At 37.3% G+C, this 23,264-nt stretch overlaps 1 protein-coding gene across 1 annotated transcript; it reads left to right on the top strand.

Moving 5' to 3' along the window:
- Positions 1-8,477: 8,477 nt before the first annotated feature.
- LOC140172076 (uncharacterized) lies at positions 8,478-22,217 on the top strand. The gene is made up of 7 exons (XM_072195424.1): positions 8,478-8,688; positions 11,990-12,072; positions 12,904-13,101; positions 13,511-13,576; positions 15,900-16,122; positions 19,825-19,976; positions 21,461-22,217. The coding sequence occupies exons 1-7, from the start codon at positions 8,610-8,612 to the stop codon at positions 21,881-21,883; spliced, it is 1,224 nt and encodes a 407-aa protein (XP_072051525.1). The 5' UTR covers positions 8,478-8,609; the 3' UTR covers positions 21,884-22,217.
- The last annotated feature ends 1,047 nt before the right edge of the window (positions 22,218-23,264 follow it).

The following is a 23,264-nucleotide window of genomic DNA, read 5'->3' as shown; positions in this document are numbered from 1 at the left end:
AGGCTAAACTTATGACAGACAGCAAGACAGACACACAGATATGACAGAAGCAGCAGGGAAAACATGACCACAAAGGCAAATGCATGAATTATACAAGTGTTGAATTACATGGGTCTTTGATCATGTTGGTGAAATCATAAGCTTAGCCTAGCCACCCCCCCAATCCAGGCAGTTACATAACAGTGCCACCATACCGATGTTTTCTCCATCTCCAATTTGGCTGCCTGTCATAATTAAGCTTAGCCTACCCTACACACACACACCCACAAAAGGTAAGCTTACCTGTTCATGCATTGACCTAACAGTGCCTCTATACTGATATTTCTCCAAGTCTCCAATTTCGGGCCATAACTCACCTTAGCACTGATAGCCTAGTAGGCCTAAATGTTGCTTTTTTCTGCAATTTTAGCTATAAATTATATGAATTACAATCAAAAATACCTCATCAGTCAATATGCAAATGCTAATCAAAACTTGTTTGGCACAGGTCTAACTTGCTGAATCAAAACGTCTTCCGTATAGGCTCTCACACGTACTCTCGCTTGAGGGTGCACAATAGTAATAAATTTCCTATACTTTGTGTACAAAATGGCCTCTATTCAAATGGCTCTACCTACCTTACGAAGCGACTCAATTTTTCAAAGTGATGTTTTCCTGACTGACAAACATACAAGCAAGTAAACAAACTAAATTAAATATATTGGTGACCATTGAATTTTCGAGCTACCGGACCACGAATGCAATACACTTTTTTCACCCAATTTTCAAAATAGAAGCACTTGTGATTTTACCTAGAAGCAGCCGGTTTAAGAAATACATGAAAAATCTGAATAAAAGGCCAGAATCTTTTCCAATCTTGGTAGATGCTTAGATTCAAGCCTACATTTATTACCTGGCACAAATTTTTCCCAAAATCTGCACAATTTTTTTGGTTTTTAATATTGATTTATAGTTGGTTAACTTTTACCGAAATGTAAAAACACCGCAGATCAGGACGGAATCCCACAAGAGACATTATTTGGTGATGTGAAATCTTCACGGACCTCAAGATGTTTGATTTTATAATTTCCTAAGAGTTTTAATACTAATTAACATTATATAACTTCACTTTGAGTGACCGATCACAAGTTGACATTTTTGGGGCCAAATTCAACTTGGCGCCAAATTCAAATAATGTGCTATCTACTGTAGATAGCACATGTAATGGAACAAATTAAAATCAATTTATTTTGACAATGTTGATCCCAATCTGTAGGCCTATAATGTCTGAGACATGAAGTTAATTTGGTAATGCACGCAAACAAACAAACATAAAGGCTGCTGGAGCTCATGACACGGGCCTTGGATCAGGTAAACTTACCTTATGTGTGTGTAGAAGGGGGGGTAGGCAGGCTAAACTTATGACAGACAGCAAGACAGACACACAGATATGACAGAAGCAGCAGGGAAAACATGACCACAAAGGCAAATGCATGAATTATACAAGTGTTGAATTACATGGGTCTTTGATCATGTTGGTGAAATCATAAGCTTAGCCTAGCCACCCCCCCCCAATCCAGGCAGTTACATAACAGTGCCACCATACCGATGTTTTCTCCATCTCCAATTTGGCTGCCTGTCATAATTAAGCTTAGCCTACCCTACACACACACACCCACAAAAGGTAAGCTTACCTGTTCATGCATTGACCTAACAGTGCCTCTATACTGATATTTCTCCAAGTCTCCAATTTCGGGCCATAACTCACCTTAGCACTGATAGCCTAGTAGGCCTAAATGTTGCTTTTTTCTGCGATTTTAGCTATAAATTATATGAATTACAATCAAAAATACCTCATCAGTCAATATGCAAATGCTAATCAAAACTTGTTTGGCACAGGTCTAACTTGCTGAATCAAAACGTCTTCCGTATAGGCTCACACACGTACTCTCGCTTGAGGGTGCACAATAGTAATAAATTTCCCTATACTTTGTGTACAAAATGGCCTCTATTCAAATGGCTCTACCTACCTTACGAAGCGACTCAATTTTTCAAAGTGATGTTTTCCTGACTGACAAACATACAAGCAAGTAAACAAACTAAATTAAATATATTGGTGACCATTGAATTTTCGAGCTACCGGACCACGAATGCAATACACTTTTTTCACCCAATTTTCAAAATAGAAGCACTTGTGATTTTACCTAGAAGCAGCCGGTTTAAGAAATACATGAAAAATCTGAATAAAAGGCCAGAATCTTTTCCAATCTTGGTAGATGCTTAGATTCAAGCCTACATTTATTACCTGGCACAAATTTTTCCCAAAATCTGCACAATTTTTTTGGTTTTAATATTGATTTATAGTTGGTTAACTTTTACCGAAATGTAAAAACACCGCAGATCAGGACGGAATCCCACAAGAGACATTATTTGGTGATGTGAAATCTTCACGGACCTCAAGATGTTTGATTTTATAATTTCCTAAGAGTTTTAATACTAATTAACATTATATAACTTCACTTTGAGTGACCGATCACAAGTTGACATTTTTGGGGCCAAATTCAACTTGGCGCCAATGCAAATAATGTGCTATCTACTGTAGATAGCACATGTAATGGAACAAATTAAAATCAATTTATTTTGACAATGTTGATCCCAATCTGTAGGCCTATAATGTCTGAGACATGAAGTTAATTTGGTAATGCACGCAAACAAACAAACATAAAGGCTGCTGGAGCTCATGACACGGGCCTTGGATCAGGTAAACTTACCTTATGTGTGTGTAGAAGGGGGGGTAGGCAGGCTAAACTTATGACAGACAGCAAGACAGACACACAGATATGACAGAAGCAGCAGGGAAAACATGACCACAAAGGCAAATGCATGAATTATACAAGTGTTGAATTACATGGGTCTTTGATCATGTTGGTGAAATCATAAGCTTAGCCTAGCCACCCCCCAATCCAGGCAGTTACATAACAGTGCCACCATACCGATGTTTTCTCCATCTCCAATTTGGCTGCCTGTCATAATTAAGCTTAGCCTACCCTACACACACACACCCACAAAAGGTAAGCTTACCTGTTCATGCATTGACCTAACAGTGCCTCTATACTGATATTTCTCCAAGTCTCCAATTTCGGGCCATAACTCACCTTAGCACTGATAGCCTAGTAGGCCTAAATGTTGCTTTTTTCTGCAATTTTAGCTATAAATTATATGAATTACAATCAAAAATACCTCATCAGTCAATATGCAAATGCTAATCAAAACTTGTTTGGCACAGGTCTAACTTGCTGAATCAAAACGTCTTCCGTATAGGCTCACACACGTACTCTCGCTTGAGGGTGCACAATAGTAATAAATTTCCTATACTTTGTGTACAAAATGGCCTCTATTCAAATGGCTCTACCTACCTTACGAAGCGACTCAATTTTTTCAAAGTGATGTTTTCCTGACTGACAAACATACAAGCAAGTAAACAAACTAAATTAAATATATTGGTGACCATTGAATTTTCGAGCTACCGGACCACGAATGCAATACACTTTTTTCACCCAATTTTCAAAATAGAAGCACTTGTGATTTTACCTAGAAGCAGCCGGTTTAAGAAATACATGAAAAATCTGAATAAAAGGCCAGAATCTTTTCCAATCTTGGTAGATGCTTAGATTCAAGCCTACATTTATTACCTGGCACAAATTTTTCCCAAAATCTGCACAATTTTTTTGGTTTTAAGATTGATTTATAGTTGGTTAACTTTTACCGAAATGTAAAAACACCGCAGATCAGGACGGAATCCCACAAGAGACATTATTTGGTGATGTGAAATCTTCACGGACCTCAAGATGTTTGATTTTATAATTTCCTAAGAGTTTTAATACTAATTAACATTATATAACTTCACTTTGAGTGACCGATCACAAGTTGACATTTTTGGGGCCAAATTCAACTTGGCGCCAATTCAAATAATGTGCTATCTACTGTAGATAGCACATGTAATGGAACAAATTAAAATCAATTTATTTTGACAATGTTGATCCCAATCTGTAGGCCTATAATGTCTGAGACATGAAGTTAATTTGGTAATGCACGCAAACAAACAAACATAAAGGCTGCTGGAGCTCATGACACGGGCCTTGGATCAGGTAAACTTACCTTATGTGTGTGTAGAAGGGGGGGGGTAGGCAGGCTAAACTTATGACAGACAGCAAGACAGACACACAGATATGACAGAAGCAGCAGGGAAAACATGACCACAAAGGCAAATGCATGAATTATACAAGTGTTGAATTACATGGGTCTTTGATCATGTTGGTGAAATCATAAGCTTAGCCTAGCCACCCCCAATCCAGGCAGTTACATAACAGTGCCACCATACCGATGTTTTCTCCATCTCCAATTTGGCTGCCTGTCATAATTAAGCTTAGCCTACCCTACACACACACACCCACAAAAGGTAAGCTTACCTGTTCATGCATTGACCTAACAGTGCCTCTATACTGATATTTCTCCAAGTCTCCAATTTCGGGCCATAACTCACCTTAGCACTGATAGCCTAGTAGGCCTAAATGTTGCTTTTTTCTGCAATTTTAGCTATAAATTATATGAATTACAATCAAAAATACCTCATCAGTCAATATGCAAATGCTAATCAAAACTTGTTTGGCACAGGTCTAACTTGCTGAATCAAAACGTCTTCCGTATAGGCTCACACACGTACTCTCGCTTGAGGGTGCACAATAGTAATAAATTTCCCTATACTTTGTGTACAAAATGGCCTCTATTCAAATGGCTCTACCTACCTTACGAAGCGACTCAATTTTTCAAAGTGATGTTTTCCTGACTGACAAACATACAAGCAAGTAAACAAACTAAATTAAATATATTGGTGACCATTGAATTTTCGAGCTACCGGACCACGAATGCAATACACTTTTTTCACCCAATTTTCAAAATAGAAGCACTTGTGATTTTACCTAGAAGCAGCCGGTTTAAGAAATACATGAAAATCTGAATAAAAGGCCAGAATCTTTTCCAATCTTGGTAGATGCTTAGATTCAAGCCTACATTTATTACCTGGCACAAATTTTTCCCAAAATCTGCACAATTTTTTGGTTTTTAATATTGATTTATAGTTGGTTAACTTTACCGAAATGTAAAAACACCGCAGATCAGGACGGAATCCCACAAGAGACATTATTTGGTGATGTGAAATCTGCAAAACGTGCACCGTATACCCGAATAGTATACTTCTATGTGATCGTAGCCTTATGTGACCCGGTACTATGGAATTGCCTTGCTCGATTTGAGCTATACGCGTGCACCTGCAAAACGTGCACCGTATACCCGAATAGTATACTTCTATGTGAACGCAGCCTTACGGATACGGAAACAGAAACTGAAAAGATAAAACGACGGTAAGTATCTTTGAAAAGAGCGGTATTGTATTCCATCTATGTTTGCTGACATACACAGGTGATTAGTGCAATCTGCTTGTAGTACAGGGCGGTCTATTCAAAAATTGTATTCATCTATTGCTATGGTAGCTAACCCGATTATGACGTCACTTCTACGGCGTATAGGGGTGATTGGGGTGTCTATCTCCACTAAATCAAGGCTGTCTGATTGAATGAAGGGGATTTCATTGTTGTCTGAGGTCTAGGACACCTGAAATCCAAGATAGCCGCTCGTAGCCCGGGTAGCAACCATAATCATCATAATAGCCAGATAAAATGACAATAAATCGGTTTCTGCTTGACCTACAAGGGTCATTGAGGTATATATCCCTACTAAATCAAGACTGTCTAAATGAATGAAGAGGGTGTCACGATTGTATAATGTCTAGGACACCCACAATGTTGGTCAGACAGTAGATGGTTTTATTTGGTATCCGATCCACACACTTGATGTTTAACATGACTCTGTAGCGAGATGCAAAGGCGTTGGATCTTTTTTTTCCATGTCCTTAGTACCCATGACTCGCACCCGTACAGAAAGACAGTAATACAAGTTCATATTTTGCAAATGTTCTTTTGTACAAATCCAAAAGTATTTCGGTATAAAGATCTTAAACATACCACAATGACGTTACCCCACATTTATGACCAATTACTCCGCTCCAAAACGCCACCAACGTCGAGTTCCAGACGAGGAGTGTGAGAGTTGATCAGTCAATTTGAGAAAGTACTACGGTGTAGTACGAAACGTCATTGAGGTATGTTTAAGATCTTTATACCGAAATACATTTGGATTTGTACAAAAGAACATTTGCAAAATATGAATTATGAACAATCCTGTTGAATTTATTTACGGAGTAATACAAGTTGTCTCAAACAGCTTGATTTTTGTTTCGATTGACAGGGATGGGCTTCTCCAAAGGCGTTCCAGTTGCCAGAAAGCTGCCCATGTTATAGTGCTTTTCCTCGTTTAGGTCTCCAACACTAGAGCCCATCTTGGAACCCAAATACTTGACGTCTGTGTCTGTGACACGGTTGCTGGTAGGCCTACTACCATAGGCTTCAAGTGCTAGATGGGCGTTACAGTTTGCAGTCATATATGTCTTAGGTGCGTTGATGACAAGGCCTAGATCTGCTGCTGCAGTTGCAGTCCTAGTAAGCTGTGACTGGGCCCGGGCTATGGAAGATTTCAACAGGGCTATATCATAAGCAAAATCCAGGTCATTCAGCATCCTAGCAGGATACCTACTTGACCGACGTGGATAGGCGTCAATTCCAGAATTTGATTTCTTCAGAAGGTAGTCTACCAGGATATTTAAATGAACAGGAATTGTGCCAACAGATCACCCTGAAGCACTCCCGTTGCTACTTGGAAAGGCTCCGAGATACTTCCATCTGCCATAACGGCAACATTGTTCTCTTGATCATTAAGTTTGTTGTCACAGAGTTTGAGCCCGTACCCCTTACCTATGTCCAGAAAATGCATTTCGAAAATTTGACCTCTGCATGACCTTTGACCTGACCCCTGCAAAATGTTCCCCTGGTCATGATATTTGTTGTCACTGAGTTTGAGCCCCATACCCCTTACAGATATCCAGAAAATGAAATTATAAGATTTGACCCCATTATAACCTTTGACCTGACCCCTGCAGAGTGTTCTTAAATGTTCCCCTTTCACTAAGTTTGTTGTCACCAAGTTTGAGCCCCTGTACCCCTTACAGATGTCCAAAAAATGCATTTCTACAATTTGACCTCTGCATGACCTTTGACCTGACCCTACAAAATGTTCCCCTGGTCATAAGATTTGTTGTCACCGAGTTTAAGCCCCACACCCCTTACATATGTCGATATAATGCAATTGTAAGATTTTACCCCTTAATGACCTTTGGCCACAATTACGTATAATTTATAAAATTCGATAAAAGCCGAAGCATATGTACAAGTGATGTCATTGTGCTTTGTAATATGTGGCAGAAGAAGCATTTTGAAGGTATTTGATTATATGCCAGAAATGCCCCTTTAATGACCTTTAACCCCAATTTTGTTAATGCAGCTATATGAAAAAAAGCTTAAATGACGGCAAATGATTGTGATCATGGTGATTGTAGTACCCTACATGCCATCTTCTGTACACAGTGAAAAAAAAAACCATGACACATAAAAATTTCCCAAAAACTAAAACGTGTTCTGCTAGTACAAAAAAAAAAAATACATTATTTCTGCCGTATCATGGTATAAGAAAAGGTTAAAATGACAGCAGCTGATAAAGGTGTGAACGAAACTTAAGTAGTATGCCTAGAAAGAGATGAAGTTCTGTGACAAAATGTGATTAAAATATAGAGGACAAATGCAAAAGATGACATAATTAGCAAAAAGAGATGATGATCAATTAAGGACGTAATAATTGAACAATAAAAGTGCTAAATATTCGTATGCTTTATGCAGTAGATAGAAAAAAAAGATGTCAAAATTATACAAAAGAATTTCCTAAATTAATAAGGTAATAATAATTTTGGACGTTAAAATGCTATAACACGTAACGTCCAAATTGTATCTATAAAGACTTTCATAAACGTTTAAAAATAATTGTTAATGCTATACCCTGGAAAAAAAACCCTAAAATGACGGCAGCTGATGAAACATGAAACATCAAAGTTTATACCAAAAGACTTTCCTAAATATTTATTAAGGTAATATATAAGCCCTAGTGCTATTTATTGTATTCATTTTATATCGCAAAAACTGCGTGATAAAACAATTATGCTTTATTATTATTCAAAAAATAAAAATGTTAAATGGGTAAAAGTTTCTTTGTGATTTGTTTTTGCAGTCTCAATAATTACTTTATTTTTTTACAACCAGTAAACAATCCGCATAAAATGGTAGTGGACGGAACTGGTAAACAACAATGGATTATGCACTAGACAAACAAAATCATATGAAAGGAGGTTTGAGTATGGCTATTGAATTTCTAGGTATCGATGGCGTAATCTCTGCAATCGATATTAGTAAAGAGCGTGTCATGTGACAAGTCTGTCCAGTAGCGCGGGACAACCGATCCATTTCAATCACACGCTACGGTACGTGCTGGCACGGTGTGGACTGTTGGGCATAAATAGGGGCGTTTGGTGTCAGTTTCATAGCCAGAATTGGGTTGGAAAAGCTGTCAGAATGTCCGCAACCACTAGTGCAGAGAGGTTGGTTTTCGTCGATCGACTCATGACAAAATCATGGCTGTTTCGTGGAGCATGTAAGTTTATGTGAAATGTTTTCTTTGCTATCCTGGCGATGTAGAGACTTAATATTGCTGTTAACAAAGAAAGGTCAATGAAGATGTGATCATTCTGGACAAATCCTAGCACTCCATGATCGTGGCTATATGTTTCGCAATAATAATTGCACGGGGAGAAGAATATGAATGACGGATATGCTCATGAGCTTCACATTCGAGGCTGGAAACCATTGTATTCGAAATCTAGTCGGATTCTCTGAAGCATGATCCCGTGTAAAGCAATGGAAGTTCAGAAATAAAATTGTACTTCAACAAAATTTCGGACTGTTCCAAATAAGCAATCTTTACTCAAAAGATACAGTTGACTCATCAAAATAACTTTCATCCCCATTTTAACATTAACAGAAAAAATAGCATCCTTTGTAAAAAAAATGTAAATGCTGACCAACCGAAAAAAAACACACGATAGCAACGTAGTCTAGCATCGAATGCGTAAATATCGTGTGCAAATTCGAGTTCTCGAGTTTTGATGAGTCAATTGTATCTTGAGTAAATGCCTATTTTGAACAGTCCAACATTTTGTTGAAGTGCACCTTTAGCAACATTTTGATGGATCGCCCGCCGTGAATCGGCTATGTTTACTTCTAAACTTGCTTTACACGGTGTCATGCTTCAGCGAATCCGACTTGATTTCGAATGCAACGGTCTCAAGCCTCGAATGTGAAACTCATCGTAGTCCAGCTGCAAACTATTGTTTTATTTGGTTTGATGATTTTGCCAGTTAAAGTGTTTTTCTTCGCTGATTATTAATGGGGTGTAGAGTTGTCAACCCTGGGCAATTGAAGATTTCTAAGGTCAAAGTTGATACAGGAGTCAAAATTCAAAAATTGCCCAATTTTAAAAAAAATCCACACCAAAATGTTCCTCTGATTCTGAGGATGCAGAAAAAGTATAGTTTGACCCACCTCCGAATTTTCGTTCCGGAGTTTATTATAAGCCAAAAGGTCACAGGTTAACTTTGAAGAGGCACAAGGGCTGAAAGAGGTAAAATGTTCCAATTTTGATGAAAATGGTTTCAAATTGTTGGCACTGTTGTCTCAATCGAATTAAGAATAGCTAAAGGGTTCAAAAAAAATAACCCCCCCCCCCTAAAATTACAAGACATTTCTTTGCATAACTTGACATAGATTTCGTTGTTTTGAAAAATCTAAAAACCTGTGAATAAAGAAATCATTTTCCTACCCTCCCAAAGTTCTTTCATTAAAAAATCTTTTTGTTTTGGCCAAAAATAATCACATTTTCCAAAAATGATGCTTTCTAGAAAAAGTTACTTTTCCACATCCTATACATTTAATGTACAAAACATTCGCGATATCAATGTTTTGATTTATTTAATGGTGTTTTTGTTTTCTTTATTTTTTATGTATACGATTACCCAGTCACCCATGCAATCATCTTGCAGTATAAAACAATGACTAATTAACATGTACGGGGTTTTTCTAGAAGATTTTATTGAGCCGGTGTTTCAAAAATGGTAAAATCAATTTAGGAGTTACAAAACATTTCTTTGCATAACTTAACATTCATTTTGTTGATTTGAAAAATTTAAAAACCTGTGAATAGAGGCATCTTTTTGCTACCCTACCAAAGTTATCCCTTCTCAAAATCTTTTTTGTTTTGGTCAAAAATAATCACATTTTTCCAAAATGATGCTTTAAAAAAGTTGCGCTTTTCAACATCCCATACGTGTAATGTACAAAACTTTCTCGGTATCAATTTTACGATTGATTTAATTGGTTTTTTTTCCTTCACCTTTTTGTCTCTGAACCCTTAGTCACCCATACAACCATCACGTAGTGCAAAAAATTGATTTGTTGAAGCTAATTTTGACATAAATGAGGATGTTGAAAAGTGCAACTTTTTCTGAAAGCATCATTTTTAGAAAACGTGATTATTTTTGGCCAAAATAAAAAGATTTTCAGACGAAAGAACGTTGGGAGGGTAGAAAAACAATACCTTTATTCACAGGTTTTTAAATTTTTCAAATCCACGAAATGTATGTCAAGTTATGTAAAAAAATGTTTTGTAATTTTAGGGGGGAGTTATTTTTTGTGAACCCTTTATAACCGACTGCAATGACTTGTTACCCATTCAGAGAAGAACCAGTAGGTCAACATCAGTAGGACTCAATTGACATGACCTATTTCAATGTGTTACCTAGGCAACAAGTCATTATAGGTGGTTCAAACTATTCTTTAATATATACGAGAGGAATAATTTGACATATGCTTGGACATTATTATGTTTTTATGAATCCAAGTGTGTGAAAATATTGGATCCAAAACATAATGATAAAATTGGATGCTTTACGCCCAATATCTATTGGTCTTGCTATGAGTTTTAAAATATTGGACTCGACCAATAAATATGGGCTCAATCTTGTATAAACTTTGACCTTGGATATCTCGATTTACACCCCTCGAATTTTGTACCACCCGTAGTGTAGACCAATAATCCAGAAACAAAACACTTTAATTGGCAAAACCAACCTAACTTGGTCTGCCACCAGACTATCGGCGAGTAAATTTGTGGCTAGACTTCTCGAGCAAGTCCAGATGTATTTTTTTAGTGTTAAAGGATTTACCAAAACATGATTTCCGCATATGAATGAATACCAGATGACTATATACCGTTAGATTCTCGGGGGGGGGGACTAAACCCACAACAGGAGCAAAAAAAACTTTACCCACCAGCAATTAAAAAAAATTCCCCACCTAACTCAGTGTATAAATGCATGAAAATTAAAGAAAAAACAACAACTTGCCGCCTTTAGCAGTAAAACAACTTGCCGCCTTTAGCAGTAAAAAAATTGCCTTGACCCCAACTTCCTACCCCACCCCCTGAGAATCTAATGGCGAGTCCCTTATAACCGCTATTCGCCGAATGCTGACAGCGACAAGAAACGACTTTGTACCCAAAAAAATGCGTCGGCCTCTATACAAAATGACCGGTTTATAGTTATCCGGGATTTGTCACTATGCGATGACGACGATTATTATGTTACCGATTTATAGACTTCCACATTTTGATTGTGAAATCAAGGGCTCATTGCAACACTGCCCAATCTCCATTAGCTCATGGTAATATTATTCATAACATCATTGCAATGATACACAGCATTGCCCAGCGGAGCTAATGGAGATTTAATAAGGCAATTTTGCACTTAACCCTCGAATAGTAGATTTCCCCATCTCTGTAAACCCGCCTTTTTGATCACACATTGGGAGACAAAATAATCTTTCAATCTTATTTTATGCAGTTAAATCCTTGGACACATTGGCATGTTGTGCGCTGGATGTTATCGATGCATCGTGGGACGTTATGAAAGACCCTGTAACTGAGGTAAGAAGTTTGCCATGTCAAAAATTCCTTATAACTTGTGCATGGGTCAATTTTAATCAATTCTTTTAAATATGAATAGTTTTATCTGGTCTCTAACTTCAGCGGCAGAAAAGTTATGAGAGAATTTTGTTTTGTCATGCGTTAAGTTTTTAAATCTTGACCATTCTTCGCGTGGGCTTTTCTCAATTTTGACTTGATCAAAAGATGAGAGAGGTCTTCTGATGAAATCTGATATCAGGGTTCGGTTTTTGCCGGCCAAATGGCAAAAACTGGCAAAAAGCTGATTTGGCCAGTTTTTCCCTGGTTTTTAAAAGCGGCAATGGCAAAAACTCCTTTTTGTTTTGTTTGTATATTATAAAATGCTAGAGTGAACAATAGCATATGAGGAATCACTCAAGTTACCCACTTCTGTGAGTCAAGGTAGGTGTTGGTTATTAAAACAGCTTAAAATTTTAAACAGTCATTCAACACAAAATTATTGAGAACTAACCTCAATATTTCGACGTGTGACACACGTCCTCATCAGGAGAACTCCCAAAGATGTTGTGAAGGAGTTGACTTCACGATTGACCTTAATCAATGAAGTGTACAGTGTCGAGAACTCGAGGCTCCTTAACAACATCTTTGGAGTTCACCTGATGAGGACGTGTGTCACGCGTCGTAATATTGAGGTTAGTTCTCAATAATTTTGTGTTGAATTACCGTTTAAACTTAATTTGCCAAGAAGATAGTCTTTCAAATCAAAAGCACTGCTTCTTTTCATGAGGACTGCGTTCAGCCTGATGAGCAATAAAATTAAGAGTTCTCTTATTTTAATTTTGTCCCTTTGAGGTCTTTGAGAATGCCGCTTTTTCTTCTGTGGGTCAATTCACCATTGGCTGCTTGGAGACCGGGGTTAACATAACAGCAAATGTACTGGATGCAGTACTACCTGTTGGCGACATGACAAAAGCACCAAAGTCACCTAAGGAGAACATGGATAAAGGAAGCAAGAGGTCTTCAAAACCCGATATTGTGAAAAAAAAAAAGGTACTCAAAATAACACCTTAAATATTCATTAGAACAACCAGTTTAAAAATAAAGTATTACGCAAAACTGGATATCATAGATATCTGGTGGTGCATACAACATAAACTGGCTTATAAAATAAACATGGGAACACCGTATTAATTGAACGGACTTTGAATGTTTTCCAGAGTGCGCCACAATCTGACACTGCATGATGTTCAGTAAATAATGACCTGGGTGATTGCGTAGAGAATGCACAATGGCATGCGCAGAGAGCAGTTATTTGCAGAAAGGCCATGAAGGCGGCAGTTGCTTTATTCAGTATTTCCCAATATGGAAATAAGATGATCCTAATCCTTATTTGCATATTGTGCAGACTTAATCCACAGGGGTTATGCTTATCATTAATTTTATCTGCATTTTCTTCCAGAAAATGGTGACAATAGAAAGAAAAAGTGGACTTTTTCAACCCATCAGAACCGCATCAGCATCTCTAGTAAGTGAATTTATTTCTAACGATGTTATTTAATAATCGGTTTGCCCACGATATGTGTCTCCGATCCATTTTTGACAGTTGCTGGTAATGGCTAACTTAAATAACTCCCTAAGTTCAGTTCTAATATTGCAGCCCTTCACTAAAGCAGCAACAACTCACTATTTCTCAGTCTGCCTGCAGTGTGATCAATTACGAGTGAAATTACAATTACGAGTCTCATTTTTGAGAGGGCATTTCGCACCATTTTTATTCGTTGAGTGCGGATCTCCCTCATTTTCTTTTCATTCAAACTTTTTTATTTTACTCGATTGGATTGGTTTGTTTGTTTTAAACGATTGCTCCGTATGGAGACACACTTGGGTCCTGATGGGACCAGGCTCAAATAAAATGCTCAAGCCAGGCTAAAAAGCCTATAAGCATGCTGGCCTATATGGAAAGAGAAGTGAAAAACAGACAAGAACAAGGAAAAGAACGCCACTCCCAACAATAAAGTGAACAATTTTACTGTCAGCCTTTGGGTCAAGAGCTGAGTGAAATATCTTGATATTCACTGTTTTTACATTTTGCATGATAAATATGTATTAAAATATAAAACCAACATCTCTAAAATATTACTAGTATTATTAGTAGGCATGTCCACTAAAAATTGAAGTACTTTTAAATTGATTCAGACCTAACTTATTGGCTGGGAATTGATGAAAGAAACATTTTGGCGTTTAAATAATCTTAATCGGACGTTTCATTCCAGAGATATGGCCTTTTGAGTGTTACGGTTTTATATAGGGCTGCTAGAACGTGTTAAAAAGTTAAAGTTCAAAAGGATTACTAACAGAAAGTGCAATTTTAAGGTACTTTTTCTTAATGTATTTATTAACTAGCGTTATCTGGAACATTATATTTGCTTATAACAACATGAAAATAAGATCATCCTGAAAATTTAATCGATTTTGTTGACATACAACAAAAAATATAAGACCTCAAAACCCATGGTTTGTTTGGTGAAACCGCAAGCATGATCATAGATGGCCGCCATGGAAAATATCTCCATAGAGGAGATGAACAATAAGTGCATTATTTCAAATGAATGGCGGTAGTCTTAAACATTGTTCAATCTTTTACGGTCAGCACATTTTATCTTCAAAAATTATTATATTTCATCATGGCATAAGTTTGGTAATATTAATCACTACCAATTTTGAGAAATTTGCTCCAACTCAAAGGTTATCTTTAATACATTGAGCAATACACTGTGTGTGCATGGAAGCCATGATGGATAGCATATGAAATGGACATGGTAGTGAGAAGTGCATGATTTGAGATGGGCCGCGGTAGGCTTAAACATTCTTAAATTTCTTAACATCCTGTACATTTTGTCTTCAAAAATAGTTACATTTTATGACTATGTAAGTTTGCTTGTCTGATTCACTCCAAATTCGGAAATAATTGCGTTTGAACACCTGATGCACGGAATGGTGTCACTTCAACCTGTTGTAGTTCTCATCTCATTAAATTTTTCATTAAAAAAGTTGATCTCTGCATGGAGGAAGGTCCTCTCTATTTACTGACCAATCAGGAAAAAGTTTGGTTAATGTTTTCCGGTGGAATCAGGAATTTCTTGAAACACCCTGATATAGGCCTACATTTGGATCAAAAACAAGTATGTACGCCATTTAACAGGCCTGGGATTTCTTGTATCGATCAGTTTCTCCATAGACAATGGGCTATTCCAGTTGAAATCCACACTACCCCTGTGGAAGATTTTGGAAATATCTTCCACAGTGGGAGTATGTTTTTCAAATGTAATTGGTCAGAGGTAATCATTTTGAAACCCATACTCCCCCTGTAATATGGCTTTACCTATATCTTCCACAACTGGAGTGAGTATTACAAATGGAAGTTACCCAATTGTCTATTCTATTCAAAATTGATACTCCCTCTTTGGCAGACTTTAGCTAAATCTTCCACAGGGGTAGTGTGGATTTTAAATGGAATAGCCCAATACGTGTGTGAGGTGAGTGCACGCACACAGTAAATGAAAAATCGTTCTAGTGGAAACTGTATGGACAGTGGGCATCCCTATTATTAGTTTTGTTATGCCTATCAGCTCACTGGCAGGTGCTTAGCGAAATGCCAAGTCAGTTCATTTTTCCATGTATAACAGCTTCTTTTCATTACTATTTGAGCTAATAATTTAATATTATATTTTTCTCATGTTATTAAAAGTTAACAAATGTTTATTATTTGGGACACGTTTATGTTAATTTTCAATGATATGAGAGAAATTTTCAAATCATTTCAAAATAACTCTTTATATAATTTACAGGTGCTTGGACTGCTAGATGTTAAAGCTTATCTGAGATCACTAAAACTTGACGATGATACTTGTGGTCATTGTACCAAACGACGCAAAGTAATCGCACCACGCCGCCTAGGGTCTCATGGATTGACGTATGGGGTCATAGACTTATTGATGGCTCCTTTGAAATTGACGCCCTTAGACCGATTTATCACATCGCAACCGACATCTCTAACGCTGTCTAGAAATGGTAAGTTTGACTATTGCGTTCATTATCATCATTCATTTTGGAAGATGAAATCACCCACCACTAATTGTAACAGAATCCATTTCGATGTCTTAAAATTATAACGCGATAAGAATTATAGGTTAGAAACGGGGCATACCGTAGAAACCCGTCTATAAGGAATAGAAGCGACTGTGATGATAGCATATTTCACGCTAGCGCCCTCCACAATATTATATCATTATGGAATTTGAGCAAATCATTTACCGACACAAGCAGGTATACAATGTATTATTTTATCTTTATTTCGCATCTCACGAGCATAGCTCACTTGGCAAGGCATAAGACTTTGGTTCTTTAGATCGGAAGATGGTGAGTTCGAGCCTCATCACGGTCACACAAACTTTTATAAACAAAATATTGTTCAAACTTTTCATTTATATTTTCTTGCATTTTCTAAAGACTCCTTTCGTGATCATTTTTTTTTCATATTTAGTTTAATTTATTCTATTGTTTTTCTTTTATTGTTTCTTTTCTTTGTCTTTTTTCTTGTTTAATTTTATTTTTTCTTTATTTTTCTTTGATTCATATAATATTGGCAGGATAAGGAGAGGAGGGAACTAAAGACCCATTCAGTGATTTGCTCATCCGGACGATCGTAAAAATCATCAAAATTCACCTTTGTCATTGTCATAGATGTGGTAACATAGCCTGCTAGTGGTTCAGCAGAAAACCGTGTGACACATAATATACATTTGGCTACATTTTATTATACGATAAATACGAATTTATTAAACATGGTAACAAATATTCTCTAGCAGATCGGTTATACGATGGAACTGGTAGGCATAGGCCTATTATAAATTCGGGATATTAAATATATCTTCCTGACGAGACAGATCTGTGCATGTGGTCAAAGACGATTCCTTACTAGCCACAGACCGTCCGCTGGAATTAGTTGAACATGAACCATTCGCTATGGCTGTTGGTCGGACCTCTCATCTCTCCACATCGATTGTGACCTATAATCCCCGACATTGCCCTTATGAACTCACATCCTCCTGTTTTATTCAATACGCTGGCGAAGTTACGTAATAATCGGATTAACTACCATAGCAATAGGTGAAAACAATTTTTGAATATACCGCGTTATACACTGATACGTTCAGGCGGTACCTCTTCATTGAACCATATCATGCTGCACCTGTAAGATCTTTGAAAAGACCAGTATTGTATTCAATCTATGATTGCAGACATACACAGTACAGGTGATGAGTGTAACCTGCTTGTAGCGCAGCGCGATATGTTCAAAATTGTTTTCACCTATTGCTATGGTAATTAATCCGATTAATTACGCAACTTCACCAGCGTATAATGGCCGAATAAATTCTGACCATCACTTGGCTTGTTGGATTCGTCTATTCGCCACTTGCACGGTTCCGCCATTATGCACTATATGCGGGGAGAGCCTCGAACTGGCAGCATACATGAAAGGAAGAATTACGTAACCTTACACAGAATGTTATATGACCGGTTCAATTCCCATTCATGTATGCTGCCAGTTCGAGGCTCTCCCCGCACATAGTGCATAATGGCGGAACCGTGCAAGTGGCGAATACTACAATTCGCTGTCGAAGTGATGTAATAATAGCAATAACTACCATCAAGCAGATTGCACTAATCACCCGCGTATGTCACCAAACATAGATTGAATACCACTCTTTTCATAAATACTAATCTTACATGGCGAGTGATTAGCATTTCTTTGACAACTATGGTTTAATGCATAGGTGCCACGTGAACGATGAAGTGCAGGGCTATATATTCGAAATTGTATTCATCAATTGCTATGGTAGTTAACCGATTAATTACGTCACATCGACAGCGAATAGCCTATAGTATGGGTTCAAGTGGAACAAAAATAGTGTATGTCCATTGCTAGCTATGGTAATTAATCATGTTAGTGTTTACATCACTACTTCGGTGAAGACAAGAGAAGTGTGCCTTCTCTACCAACGCCTGTGATATAACAGGTGCAAGCGAAACAAAATTGAATGACCAGAATAGTTTCCTTTGTCAGATGAATTGATTGAAGTTTTGAAGACACTCTATTCTTGATGGGACAATAGATTCAAATATGGAATAATTATTATTCCTCATCTATTTTGAAAAAAAAAAAAAAAACTGCAATTGTGGCAACAGAACAATATTTATTTTGATTTCATTTCAAGTAGAAACAAAATCGTGCTTAAGCCAAAAACGCACCCCTACCTACCATTCCTCAAGAATTGGGATGGCACAAAGGTGCAACATAGGTTTTATTGCAAAGACGAGGACAGACAAGTAGTTACAACACATCTGTCTAACCGTGGGTTTCGCTATTATTAAGAATAAATGCTTTTACTAGTTTCTATAAAACCACAAAATTACTAAAAAAAACTATAAAAAAACTAAAAAACACAAAAAAAAACAAAAAAACACACACCTAAAATTAAAAGTAGAAAGGTAGATTTGAAGAAAGATAAAAAGAACATGTCAAAAAGTTAAAATTAAACGAGAATGAAAAAACGGAACCGGTGCCCGGACCATGCTCTCATCAACATGTCTTCAGTTCCAAAGTCTGACGCTCTATCAATTGAGCTATACGATCCTGATATACGAAACAGTCGTTATTATGTCAATACAATTGATTGGTGTTACAACATACTTAGATGGAATGCATAGCCACCCAGTGCCAGTATATATTTGCTCAAACTCCAAATACAACAAGCAACCAATTTTATTGAGGGCGTTTCTTAGGTATATCCTTGTAGACGGGGTTTTACGGTATGACGTTTAGCATGCAATGTGCCAAGGGTTGTTGAGGATTAGGAAGAGGAGGATTAGGAGGAGGGATTCATATCGTAAATTTGGAATTTGGTAAAAAAATTTCTCAATGAACTCCCAGACATCTAAACCATGTAAATAAATACAAAAAGTCATTTAAAAGACTAATACTTTCTCAGAATGATGTGGAAAAAAGAGGTGGGGTTAAATCCCACCTTTATACTTTGTGATTGTTTTTGCCCGCACTCATTTTTTTTAACCGATTTCCATTAAAAAAAAGTGTTAAAATGCTCAGGAGGATGAACCACTTCAAATGAGACGTGTAGGTAAAATGTTTGAAACATTTCATTTTTTTACTATGTAACACAAAGGTACCCCAGGTTGTGACACAGGATCATATATTTTATACAGCGTCGTACCGTGGCCGCTCTTACCCGGGGGCTACAGAAAAGTTAAATTGTGCCGCCCTTCATCAACAGCCCGAACAGGTTGACCCATTATTTTAGCCAGAGCGTTCAGGATTCTAAAAAAAAAAAAGCGGGGGGGCGCGTTAAATTCAAATTTTAAAAAAAAATTAATAAGTATTTTTAGATTCACAGTATTATATAACAAATACAGCCCAAAGTTTGAGGAATAGTTTATTCCTTTAACAATTTGTCAAACCTTGTCATAATTTGTTCGCCCTTTTTTCATTACTAATAACGCAACACATGGATCCAACCATATGACCCAAATAATCTCACTTTGTTAACAACAGAAAACGCAAAATTTGAGGAATAGTTTATTCCTTTAACAATTTGTCAAACCTTGTCATAATTTGTTCGCCCTTTTTTCATTACTAATAACGCAACACATGGATCCAACCATATGACCCAAATAATCTCACTTTGTTACCAACAGAAAACGTCAACAAAAGTCCAGTTCGTCCTTTGTCAGCAACAGAAAAGCGTAAATACCTCGAATCGGACTCGACTGACGACGAGGATGTCCGCCACACCTTCCATGATGACTTAGATGACTACAAGTCCGACGATGATGACGACTATAAACCTGTAAGTAATGCAGTGCATTCGGTATGAGGATACAAACCAGCCTCACTCTAGTAGGATATGGGTCTGCCATTTCAAATCTTTTATAATTTTTCACAAAACAAATGCGGATATGTGCCAGACAAATTATAACAATATTTACTCAAGTGGAATTTATACCTGCGTCCCAATACCAATTGACCATAGTCTGGACGCAGTCTTCAATACCCATGCAGGGTGAGAGTCAACTGCTGCGACAATCGGTGTTGTAACACAGGTAAACTGGGCTCAAAAAGAAACCTATACTTGTTCACAAGGTCAAATCCTGTCCATAAAATTGAACCAAAATTGCACACAGGATTACTTCAATTCTCTACTCCCAACACTGGTTAGTAACCAAACAGTTGCCCAACTTATACAACAGCAAAATGCACTGACATGGAACAGCTTCCTGGACCACATTCACAGCCCAATAATTGGCACCCAACACAATAAATCTGTGAGTAAGTGGAATAGTATGGAACAAGACCTGTTTCTTGAAGAAAGTTTGTGAAAAGCAGAAGCAGACCCGTTCTACACTATTCCACTTACTCTTTGGAAATTATCACCTGTATAAGGATCTTGTACGCATTTTCACAGATTTCTTTTGCTGGGTGCCAATTATTCGCCTGTGAATTTGGTCCAGGAAGCTGTTCCGTGTCAGTGCATTTTGCTGTTGTGTCAATTGGACAACTGTTTGATTAATAACATGTGTTTAGAGTAGAGTATTTCCGGATTCCCCCTTTGCCTACCCCCTATTTCTCCATTTAAAACTTAAGATTCCCCTCCTTGTTCAAGTAAAATATTCCACTTCCCCCTGGCGTAAATATTGTCTCTAAAAACATTTTGAAGTGTTCACGCACTCTCCAAGCACTTCGTACGCACTTTCTATATACTATCGTAGCAGCCAGCATTATTCTTAGGTGACGAAAAAACACTGTTCTACGGGCGAACGGATTTTTCAAGTAGTGTATGTCGGTCGGGCTTTTTTTTTTTAAATAACCCCAAACAATCACCAAAATCTGTATTTATTTTGCAATTTTTGAAGAAAAAAATTGTTTCTGAAATTTTCGAAATTTGGGTTGGCATTCATTTGAATATGAATCAAAATCTGGTAGGTGGGGCGCGTAGAACAGGGTTTTCCGTTTTCGACGCCTTGTCGGCACAACTCATTTGCTTAAGAAGCTCTTTAAAATTTGATGCGTAGTTCACACACAAAATGTTTATTGTAACCGCACTTAGGTCTCGTGTTCTGTTCGACTATAAACGTTCCACATTCGTAATAAAATTGGCTACTTTTAATTGGTTACCAGTGATAAAACTGGACTTTCGTCCGATCAAATGCTTGTATTGTAACTTTACTACTGGCGGTCACATTGGATTCAATGGGGTGTCATAATGTGCAGGCTTTTGTTTTGTAAATCGCTGAATATCCCTTTAACTGACGTATATTGAATGTTTATTTAAAGCCCGAGAAAGATGACAGCACGGACAGTGACGAGTATGCAGAGGGCGAAACAGAGAGCGATATTTCTATTGGGGAAGCATCCGCAACGCCGATTACGACCAGAGAAGCCAGGAAAGGTGCGAATGTACATACACTTAACGGACACGCTAAAGAGAGTGACAAAGGGAAGAAACCAAATGAAAAGGACACCACTAAGAAGGCTGCAGACAAACCAGATAACAAAGACAAAACTGAGAACAAAAGTGCTAAAAAGCCGGAAACCCCAAAAGGTACAGGAACTAGTGTTGATAAGCAAATCGGAAATGTTGCGGTTGTTAATGGACAGAAGTCGGGTGGGAAAGATTCTGGGAAGGTAGTAACTGATGGCAAGAAAGGTATGGCTAATCCAATAAAATCTCCATTGAGAATGGTTGTCGGAAAGTGAGCTTTGTGATAATGATGGTCTGAATGAATAACCCTCGTGAGTCTTGAGGCAAATGTTGGTACGTCCTAAAAAGGGACGGTTTAATAGTTAGCTAATCCTTGCTTTTTCTTTACTGAACTCAAACGTCCTCACTATGATCTCATTATACCAGCGCACTCTCGTGACATAAGTTTACCAGATGTACGCGAAGTACCGTATAAGCTAAATTTTGATTGAAGTAATGTTATTTGTGACATTGTCTTGTACAAGCTTTGTTTGCTAAATGTTAATTTTAAATGGCTAATAAGTTTGGAAACCACCCCTTATAAATTATTTTAAGAAGACTAATATTAATTCCAATCAACTGCCTTCGGTTTGTTTGCCCGCCTTAATTAACCCTGGGCTAAAGTGTAATAGGTCAAAATACTGTTGTTTGGGGCTTACGCACGCACAGGATGGCCACACGATTACATAAAGTAATTTGGCGTCTTATTCGTACAATTTAGTACACATGAAAAACTGGGGTTGCATCAATCTCCCTTCGTAGAACAAGGATGTATGTTGTCTTGTGCTTTTCGAATGTACAAATGACTCGTCTATAGTGCCAAATGTGGTTGTAATTATGTAAAAAAAATGTACTCATTTTGTAATGTTCACAGTTTATTGATTTAAAGATATTGTTCCATGTCCATAAAATGATTGTATAGTTTAGGAGCTAATTAAACTGAGCTCAAAGAGAAACTTTTAATTTTTCACAAGGTAATATCTTAAAATCCTGTCCATAAAAATGAACCAAAATTACACATAGGATTACTTCAATACTCTACTCTATTACACATGTCAGTAACCAAGCAGTTGTTCAACTGACACAACAGCAAAATGCACTGACACGGAACAGCTTCCTGGACCACATTCACAGGCAAATAATTACCACCCAGCAACAGAAATGTGGGAGAATGCGTACAAGATCCTTGCACACGTGATTATTTCCAAAGAGTAAGTGGAATAGTGTGGATCGGGACTGCTTCTGCTGTTCATACTTTCTAAAAGAAACATGTCTTGTTCCACACTATTCCCCTTACTCAGATTTCTTGTGTTGGGTGCCAATTATTGGGCTGTGAATGTGGTCCAGGAAGCTGTTCCATGTTAGTGCATTTTGCTGTTGTGTCAGTTGGACAACTGTTTGGTTACTAACCAGTGTTTAGAGTAGAGTATTAGAGTAATCTGTGTGCAAGTTTGGTTCATTTTTATGGACAGGATTTTAAGATATTACCTTGTGAAAAAGTTTCTTTTTGAGCCCAGTTTATAAGCGGTAAGTTTCTGATTAATTGCATGTGTCGTTAAAGTATACACTTCAGTTCAATATAACATTTCATATAATAATGAAAGAAGAAACACAACT

This window comes from Amphiura filiformis, chromosome 15 (assembly GCF_039555335.1).
Source record: "Amphiura filiformis chromosome 15, Afil_fr2py, whole genome shotgun sequence".
NCBI classification, from domain to species: Eukaryota; Metazoa; Echinodermata; class Ophiuroidea; order Amphilepidida; family Amphiuridae; genus Amphiura; species Amphiura filiformis.
The sequence above is the reverse complement of the archived record's forward strand: the minus strand, read 5'-3'. Positions and strand labels throughout refer to the sequence as shown.

What these genes read in the sequence shown, in the direction of transcription:
- LOC140172076 (XM_072195424.1), top strand. Translation starts at nt 8,610, where the DNA reads ATGTCCGCAACCACTAGTGCAGAGAGGTTGGTTTTCGTCGATCGACTC. An exon ending in GAACCGCATCAGCATCTCTA is followed by an intron (nt 13,577 to 15,899) that starts GTAAGTGAATTT and finishes TATAATTTACAG; the next exon opens with GTGCTTGGACTGCTAGATGT. An exon ending in ATGATGACGACTATAAACCT is followed by an intron (nt 19,977 to 21,460) that starts GTAAGTAATGCA and finishes GTTTATTTAAAG; the next exon opens with CCCGAGAAAGATGACAGCAC.